The 10,000-nt window shown below is 39.9% G+C and overlaps 1 protein-coding gene across 1 annotated transcript; it reads right to left on the bottom strand.

The window, feature by feature from the left end:
- Positions 1–822: 822 nt before the first annotated feature.
- On the bottom strand, positions 823–8,645 carry LOC311051917 (peroxidasin homolog). The gene is made up of 8 exons (XM_084066643.1): positions 8,403–8,645; positions 6,004–6,042; positions 5,466–5,765; positions 4,759–5,073; positions 3,814–4,077; positions 3,661–3,705; positions 2,801–2,888; positions 823–2,113 (listed from the first exon to the last, which is right to left on the bottom strand). Exons 1-8 carry the CDS (start codon positions 8,431–8,433, stop codon positions 1,942–1,944), a joined length of 1,254 nt encoding a protein of 417 aa, XP_083922769.1. The 5' UTR covers positions 8,434–8,645; the 3' UTR covers positions 823–1,941.
- Positions 8,646–10,000: the final 1,355 nt, after the last annotated feature.

Genomic DNA, 10,000 nt, shown 5'->3' with positions numbered 1-10,000 from the left:
CTACAATAAATATCTTTGGCAAACATAGTCGATCTACAAGCTCACAACGCGTTGCTACGCAGCGCATTGCGAGCTTGTAAGATCTACTATTTTTGCCAAATGTTCACCCCATGGATGCTAGGGTTCACAGGGTTAAAACTTTAATTTTTGTGTCTTCACAAAGCATCTTTATTATAAACTAAACTAACAAAATGACTGCAATAGCTTTTGACTGTACCACAAATTCCTTAGCAAATGGAAAACTTCAACAATTGTACTATACTGTAGTATATCATTATAGTAGGCTAAATCTTAATCCATCTTAAAAGACTCACCAATTTCGTCTTCCATTTCTGTGATCTTTTTCTTCCCTAACCCGAGGCGCTGTTAAGGTTTGGGGCTGCAGTCTCCCAGAGCTCTATCGATTTCAACCTCTCCCGGCAGCTAAGCCTCAGGTTACACGTTTAAGTGTCAACACAGTTTAGATTTTCTTTATCGCCATCAAACTTTACAGAATATTACTCTCCCAGTCTCTGTGCTGATCTGACTGTCCCAAACTACAGCCTGACCTAGCCTGGCGCAAAATAAATCAGGTGCTCTTCTTTATCACACGATTATTGTTTTCACAAAGACTCATCTGAATACTGGGAGGTGGTTTGGGCAAGAAAAGCCATGACTCAACAATCTATCATAGACCGCAAGTGAAATCATACTGTAGATGTGATATGACATTACTCTGAAGTCAATTAAAGAGAGGAGAAATTAACGGTGGACACAACAATTTATTTTGAAGTCAATATACTTCAATGATCTTTAATTCAAACAGGCAGGGATGAGAGCACAGCACAGCACAGCACAGCACAGCACAGCACAATTCATAACATGTTTTCCACAACCTTGGTTCATGGTGACCGATTGTCCTCCTAATGAATGGAGAGACCTTCATTTGTCAATTAGTTCATGCGTGGACTTTATGGATTTCATGCATGCACTTGATGCATTTATTTACTTTATTACATTTCAGAAAATATTAACATAAATAATGAATAATGAAATAACATAAAATCAAGGGACGTGTGTTTTCAATGAGTCTAACATGGAGTTTGAGTTTGTCGAATGGGATTATATCTGATCTAGGGATGCACTGATATGGAAATTCTTGGCCGATACGGCGATACCGATGTTTAAAATAACAATTTAGCCGATACCGATATTTGTTTATTTAGTTTTTGGTGTTATTATTTCCCCCTTTTGTGCAAGGGAAAATAAATCTTCATTATAAGAAATAACTGTTCAGAATCTGCAGAAACACAACATAATTGCATCTTAACACCTGTTTTTCTTTTTGCCGATACCGATGTTGACCGATAATGGCAAATATCGTCGATACCGATATGCGGCTGATATATCGGTGAATCCCTAGTCTGGTCAAATTAATATCAAATATCTAAATATTGAATCAAGCAACTCAAAAACTGTCCGCAGTAGACACAAAAAAGTAGATACAAAAGTAGATGTGAAAATGACCCCAGAAGTGTTTTAAAGTGAAATTCCCCTTTAAGTGGTTAATCATTCTAATATATTTAGTTGATTATAAAAGAATCATGTAAGAATAATTTCGTGTTGAAAAAATGTATTAAAACAACTTGCTTCTCGATTATTCGATTAATCGGAAAAGTAATCAATAGAATAATCGCTAAGAAAATAATGTATTGTAGACCTATTTTATTGATGTAATTTGTAAACAGAGAAACAGAGGGAGTGCTTAATGTATGTTTTGTAATATTAATCAAAATCTATAAAGTAACTAGTAACTAAAGTTGTCAAATAATTGTAGTGGAGTAAAAGTATAATATTTGCCTCTGAGATGTAGTGGAGTAGAAGTAAAAGTACAGAAGATTGGAAGTACTCCAGTATAGTAAAAATACATCAAAAGTACAGTACTTGAGTAAATGTACTTAGTTACTTTCCACCACTGCTCCCAGGATATAATTGCTTATCCAGCAGGTTTGACATTTCCATCCAGGACAGATCCCACTGCACCTCGGACACATCTTGCTTGGTCTTGGGTGGAGCCGTCGCTGCTCCTTCCTTGGTGCCCGGACAACAGCTACGAGTGCAGCTCAGTTGGTACCTTTGCCCCAGCAGAATATCATGATGTCAGTGAGCTCAATGCACTTAACCACATCCCCTCTACACCAAATATCTTCTCTGCCAAAAATAGCAGATCTATAAGATCACAATTCACATACAAGTGATCGAGCTATTTCCACGAATGTTCTGCAGTTGGTCACTTTACAGATTTGGCTGAACATTGCTGTTTTGATCAGATATACACTGCACACAGAAAGGCTGCTAATTATGATAAGTTCCTGTACCTGTCTAAGACAAGTCCCTAGGAAGTATTAGGAATACATAGTAAATATTAGATTAGTATATGGTCACTTTACAGATTTGGCTGAACATTGCTGTTTTGATCAGATATGCACTGCACACAGAAAGGCTGCTAATTATGATAAGTTCCTGTACCTGTCTAAGACAGTTCTAGGAAGTATTAGGAATACATAGTAAATATTATATTAGTATATATTTGACTAGCCATATCACTTTTTTATTTGTACAGTATATATTATTTTGTATTATTGTCATTCTATTCTAATCTTTATTTTCTTGTTTTAATATATGTTTTGTTATATGTAGCACAATCTGCGGACCAAGTCCCAACAACATTTTGCTGCTCGTACCTGTGTAAGTCAGAGAGACAAATAAAAACGTATTGAATCTTAAGAATAGGTCACTTATCATAGAGAGTGGAACTAACCTGTAGCGATAAACAAGCCAGGAAGTCAGTGGAATGAAGAGCAGAAGTAGCACAATAAAACAGGCGAGGGAGGCCCATTTCCACACACCTGAGGAAATGACAAATCACATTGAGTGGTTCTCAAACGATGATTAGATCATATTTAAGACTATTTATATTATATCGTCTTTTTGTCATGTTTTGTATGCTGAGGTTAATGTATACCAGTGGTTCTCAGCCTTTTCAGGACGGGACCCCCCAAAATAATCATATTTGAAGGAGTTGAGGCATTACATTTAGTTTGACTCGGTGCCACAGATAAACATTGTGACAATAGCAGATCTACAAGTTCACAACGGCTCGCCTTGCGAGGCGTTGTGAGCTTGTAGATCAGCTATTTTCACAATGTTTACCTCTTTCTTATTTGACAATTTGGCCAGTGTTTGACCAGTTTTATAGTAGGCTATAGTTTGTTGATTACTTTTTATGCAGTAATGGTCTTTTTCTTAAAAAGGTCTTAAAAGTCCTTCAATTGTCATCTGGGGGACCCCCCCCCCCAAAAAAAACCCCCTCATGTGGTGACCCCCCTGGGGGTCCCAACCCACAGGCTGAGAACATGTATACCACACCATTGACAGCTATGTAAACACTAGGTACTTACAAACATTAGATCTTTATAAATATGAACATTATTAGAAAATGATACAAAATTAAAAGAAAAACATTTTTTTGGTATGATGAATAGGCATATTTCAGAAACAGATTGCCTTTCATACAAGGGAGAAATTGTCCCATATTACATCCGCTGATTACACCGACACCATTTTACATCTAAGACATCTTTTGGAACACGTTCTGAAAACTCCCTGATATCACTTTACCATCACCAGTGGCATCTGTCGACCCATCTGTCGATGTTGAGTTACCTAAGATGAGGGCGGAAAAATCATATCATATCATTTTCAGTCATCCATCATGACATCTTATGGTATCGCAGTAGTCAGCAGGGTCCCACCATTACTATCCATTCTTACTTCTCACAGACAGCCAGCTCTCCGGACTCTCCATCTTTCGATCCCGGGGCGCACATTTGTAAAAGCCCTGGTGGGCGCTCGTCACATTGTCAATAGTCATCTCTATGATCTTGTCTGACCTGTAGGAGCTCAGAGTGACGACTTCCACTCCGTCTCTGAAGAAGGTGGTCTCGCTGGGGCTCTTGCTCCAGTAAATGCAGGACAGGACCACGGCGTCTCCCTCTGAGACAGTGTGGACGGGGCTCTTAAGAATGATGCTTCCATCTGTTGGACATAAGGACAAATCATCATTGGGGGGTGCAACAGTTAATAAAACGGATCTATTTAATCGAGTATAAAAAATAATAGTTCAGGGGTCTTCAACGTTTTTCAGGCCACGGACCCCTTAGCTGAGAGAGAAATGAAGCAGGGACCCCCCACTACATATTGGATTCATGTTAAATGTGTGTTTTCAAACATTTAACCACTTAAACACTCATTACATTGTGAACTTGACCTTTGGCTCGGTATTTGGTCCGCTCTTTTTTCCCGCTACACCAAATCTCTTCGCCGAAGATAGCCGAATGTAGCCGGACCTAATGTTCCCCCCAGAATAGGGATGCAAGGGTTCAAGTGGTTAATGTAAAAATAAAATAATAAAGTCCCTATCACTCAAAGATGTGGCTGCCCCCCTGCAGTATCTCTGAGGACCCCCCTAAGTTCATAAAGAAATCGATTAATAATCTTTACCTAGTTTGGTCATGTTTATACAGAGCTGTATTTTCAGATTTTAAACATGTTTTTGAAAAGTGCTAAACAAATAAATAAAATAATATTCCCAGAGCAAAACAATCATTAAACTGTATCAAATGGGGGTCCATGGCCTATAACACATATCAAAATGAGGGGTCCTTGAAATGAAAAAGGTTTAGATAAAGCAGTAGATTAAGCATCCAGGAGGCTCACAGCTTACTGAGATATTGACCGCATTGCTGCGGACCCCGGCCCTCTCACACCAGTACAGCCCACCATTCCCACTGTACACACTGTAGAAGACGCACGTCTCCCTGGTCTCGTTGCTAACAGTGCCCTCCAGTGGCGAACACGATCCGTTGTGGAAGTCGGTGGTTCTCAGTCCAAAGTCCTTGGTCAGCTGCTGGAGTATCCAGCCTGTGGAGTGGCTGTTGGACTCAGACATGATGGGACACTGCACAGAGAACTGGTCCCCTCTGTAGAACTGTCTGCTACTGGGAGTCACTGTCAGCATGGGACGGGCCAGCTCTGAGAGAGAGAGAGAGAGAGAGAGAGAGAGAGAGAGAGAGAGAGAGAGAGAGAGAGAGAGAGAGAGAGAGAGAGAATCGGCCTCAGGTCTTAATGGGTAAAAAATCTGAGTATGCTTTTATACCACTGGCAAAGACATAACTTCCATCTCTCTGCAGCGGTGTCATGTTTCGAGGAGGTGCACAGTGTAGAGTATATAGGCTACAGTAGTAAAGCACACAAGGTTGGACAAGGTTACTCCTATGAGAATGTGTTACTTAGAGCTGCGTTATTGGCTGCTATACAATTTTGGGGTCATGTGATATGTTGTTAAGTACAGTACTTGATTAATGTACTTAGTCGCTCACTAAAGAACATACTACTTAGTTGCTACACCACTGGTCTTGGCTCACCTGACACAGTCATGTGGGCCGGGGCGCTCTGCACCAGCACGGGGACGTTGTTACGCTCCGTCTCCGCCTGGCACCAGTACGGTCCCCTGTCCTCCCTGCTCACCCCTGTGATGGAGAGGCTGTCACCGGAGACCAGGTGTCCTCGGCCAGGGGTCAGAGTGGCGTTGGGTTGCTGTCGGGACCAGCGGTACGTCCAGACAGCGGTGCCCCCCCGCTCCACTCTGCACTGAAGGAACACGGACTCGCCCACGTAAATGGTCGACCCTGGAGGCCATACTGATAGAATGGCCTTGGGAGACTCTGCAACAGAAGGGAAACTCATTAACCACTTACAGGGGCAATTAACCGGAAATATATAGAAGCCCGATATTTAGAACGATTGAACCAATAACCAACTTAATCTTGCTCATTGAGGTTAATCGAATAATTGTGAAGCGGAAGCAACACGTTTTCTTATATATCAACACATTCACATAAACAAACGTGTTTTGTGTGTGTGTGTGCGCATGTTTGTATATGTGTGCGTGTGTGCCAATACCTTTAGATGTAGCAACTTGGATAACAAATGCTGTTAGACCTGCAATAAAAAAAAAACATAAAGCATTCAACACAATAAAAAAGAACATAGGCCTACAGCATTCAACACAAACACACCACCAAACTTATAAAACACCTGTTTTTACATTGAAGTATTCACCTGAATGCACGTAACACACGCGTGCACGCACGCACACGCACACGCACACACACACACACACACACACACACACACACACACGCAGTGTGACAGCACTGCCCCATGCACTGCGTCAGAGGAAATCATTCAGTGTTTTGATGGGACTTGAGATGTCTTTCTGTCCTGTGAGCAGGAATGTAAACATGTGAGATCTACTTCCTGTCTGACAGCTCCAGTGGTAACTAAGTAGATTTACTCAAGTACTTAAGACCTGAGGCCGATTCTACAAATGCCCTCAAAATCATTAGTTCAAACACTTTCAAGATTTTGTTAAAAATGTTCAAAAATAGCAGTGTACAAGCTCGCAGCGCGTCACAAAGTGACACACTGTGAGCTTGTATATCTGCTATTTTTGAATAGCCAATGCTAAAATCGAAAATGACACAGATGCTTTCCCGGTTTGAATGGGTTAAGTACAATTTTCAGGTACTTTCAATTTACTTGCATGTTTGCATTTTTCAATAATCTTCTGCTCTGTGACATCCCAGAGGCAACTTACATTTATATGAACACTTTAGTTACTAGTTACTTACTTTGTAGATATAGATTATCTATAATACAAAACATACATTAACCAATTAAGCCCTAGGAGAGTAGAGTTAGGCATAATGTCAATTTGGCCAACACATTACAGTACAGTACATGGGCAATTATGATATGAGGCTAAGGATTTTGGTACTCTAAGTATATTTTTATGCTTTTACTACAGTAGAATTTCGAATGTAGGCCTTTTACTTGTAACAGAGCACTTCTACATGGTGTTATTGCTACTTTTACTTAAGTTATAAAAATAAATCTGAGTATTTCTTCCACCACTGGACAGCTCCAGTGCCATCATAAAGTATAAAACATAACTCTACTTTCCATTAGTTCCCACTCAGAGTCTGGCTGTTCTGACATTTTTCAAACCAGCGCTTTCCAAAATTCCACGCTGCAGGGTAGTAAAAAATGTTTCCCCAGAAAGCATTTTGCTATCTGCAAATTAGATCAAATGGCTTCAGTTTTGACTCAGCACTTCTCAAAAAATGTAAAATGAAAAGTTTTCTTTTAGCAAAACAACTGTTTGACATGCCCTCCATGAGTTTATAAATTCTTGTGTCAATACCGCCTTCACACACAAAACTGAGTTTAGTGTGTATGAGCAAATGCAAAACCTGGTCTGAATTCAGTCAGTCATCAGCAACTAATTAAAGACAGCTTGGCACCACTACTCTACTCTACTCTACTATACCTATTGGTATAGTTGTTATTTATAAGATGATGATGGTGACCACAACATTCAACCGAACATGCACATTTGAAAGCATACATGTACGTTATGTTCAGGGGGTATGGAAATGTGTAATTATTTCCTACATGATATGTTGCGAGGAGAGAATCTTGAACATCCCTTTCCAGTTAGAACTGATTTAAAATAACTTTGTACTTGACACTAAAACCTATATAATATAATTGCATAAGTGATTTTGGTCCATTCCAAATATTATCAAATAGATCCGTGGCACCCCTGGACTGGTGTCGCAGCAGCAGCCTGGAGTGCCACTCACATATTTTTTACTTAAGTAAAAGTATCAATACTACAATGTAGAAACACTCTGTTAGGAGTAAAAGTCCAGTAATCAAAAATGACTTGAGTAAAAGTACAAAAGTATTAGCTTCAACATTTTTATACATTTTATTAAACATAAAAAAAATATATATATTGAAAATAGCAGATCTACAAGCTCACTGATGCGACGCATTGTGAGCTAGTTAATTTTGATTTTCAAATAATTGTAGTGGAGTAAAAGTACAACATTTCATATTAAAAATTAAATATTTAACAGAGACACATTTTGTCTCTGTGAGATGTAGTGGAGTAGTAAACTATAGAAAATTGGAAATACTCCAGTAGAGTGAAAGTACCTCAAAATTGCACTTAGGTAGAGTACTTGAGTAAATGTATTTAGTTACTTTACACTAAAACAGCCAATACACACACCATGCACTGCGAGGTTGAAATAAAGAAAAACAACAGGTACAATACACAATGCATTTCCAACTGAAGAGATTTTCTGAAAATGATCATGTTTGCCAATTCACATCAATCAATCAATCAGCATTGAATAGTCTAGTATTATCTTTCCCCATCTCACTCTCCAATTTAACACCACTGAGAGCATCAGTCTGCTAGAAGCCTAAATTGTAAATTGTAAACTCACCCACTAGTCTGGAGATGAGAATGATGTTCATTTTGTTTTTATCAAGGGTTGAATATTCCAAGGAAAGACACTTTTCTCTGTCACAAACACAAAGTGGTAAAAATAGTTATGAGAAATTGCCTATCCACCCACCACCACCACCTGAAATGACATTCACTTGAGAACTTGCGAGCGTTCTTATGCCTGGAGGTTCTGTCATTTTGAAGCTAAGCGTCAGACAGAGAAGGAGCTTGGACCCTATCAGAGTAATCCCTGCAGTAGAGATGACCATCTTGGTGGGAACACTTCCTTCCGAATCCTCCCCAGTCCAGTTCACTGGCAGAGACACCACACAACAGGAAACTAGCAGAAAACAACCCCCAGTGGTCACTCATTCTCATGTCTTTTGCTTCTTAGATCTGTTTTTTTCCCACAAATGTGATTTATAGAGATAGCATCTTAAGAATGTGATTTAGATAGTGTGTTATTTAGACAGATGCTAAGGTTCACGTTGGCCTGGTATCTCATAATTTCGATGTACAGAATGTTATTATTTAGATAGCAGGTTGTTTAGACAGACGCTTGGTTCATTGCTTATCTGGTATCCTAGTTTCTTGAGACACTACACTGTTTTCTAAGCATTCTATTTATGTGATTAATTACCCTGTTTATTGTAAGTCGCTCTGGATAAGAGCATCTGCTAAATGCCTAAATTGTAAATTGTAGATTGGCTATTTTCAGCAAAGAGATTTGGTGTAGCCAAGAGGGAGAAAACGAGGTAGCCAAGGATAGACCCCTGAGGGACCCCAGTCTACAAAGAATATATATAGGGTTTAAGAGGTTAAATATCTTCTACACTAGGTATGATACCTCAGACTTTTGGCAATGAAAGGGCTTGTATCTTATCGTCCACAGGGAAGGGGACATTACTTTTCTGCATTCACCCAGCAGTTGGCTTGCTCACATGGCTCGTGGGGAGCCGTTAGGGGTTAAGTGTCTTGCTCAGAGGCACTTCAACATGTGAAAATGTAAAACATGTAGGCGTGCTGAGGGTCAAACCAGTGACCTCCTGATAACCAGACGGTCTCCTCTCTACCCACTCAGGTAACGTAATGTAACCAGCTCCCTAACAAACGTACCCAGAAGATTAAACAACTTCTTTATTATGACGATCCCCAGTAATCATAACAGAATAAAGTGGTTCTGATGGCCTTGAGGAAGACCAAACCCACGGACCCACTAAACCCATCAGCTGGTGATGGGATTAGTGGCATGTTCTTAAAGAATGTATGGAACTACTGTGCTATACAGGCTTACTGTAACTGCATGAAGCTTAGCGTCCCTATTCTGGAGCAAACATTGGTAAAAATGGCTGATCTATAAGCTCCCAACGCCTCGCGTTAAGCTTCTCTTATGGGGGTCCCTGGCACAAAATCTCTTCAGGTGGGGGTCTGCGGGCAAATACATGAAAACGTTTGAGAAGCACTGTGCTAGACTAGACAACATTTATCAACATCTTGACACAGCCATGCATTACCCATGTGCTCTCTTTGTCAATTTCTCATCAGCATCATAATGGGAAAAGCTGCATAAATAGTAATATCATTAGGTGGGTGGAG

Source organism: Gymnoscopelus microlampas, assembly GCF_963454915.1.
Source record: "Gymnoscopelus microlampas genome assembly, chromosome: 9".
In the NCBI taxonomy this organism is placed as follows: Eukaryota; Metazoa; Chordata; class Actinopteri; order Myctophiformes; family Myctophidae; genus Gymnoscopelus; species Gymnoscopelus microlampas.
This window is presented reverse-complemented; position numbering and strand designations above follow the sequence as displayed.

Excerpts from the sequence above, each read along its gene's own strand:
- LOC311051917 (XM_084066643.1), bottom strand. The coding sequence starts at position 8,433 with ATGAACATCATTCTCATCTCCAGACTAGTGG. Across the intron at positions 6,043-8,402 it reads TCTCATCTCCAGACTAGTGG|GTCTAACAGCATTTGTTATC; the intron begins GTGAGTTTACAA and ends TTTTTATTGCAG. Across the intron at positions 2,889-3,660 it reads GACAGATGCCACTGGTGATG|GTGTGTGGAAATGGGCCTCC; the intron begins GTAAAGTGATAT and ends TCATTTCCTCAG.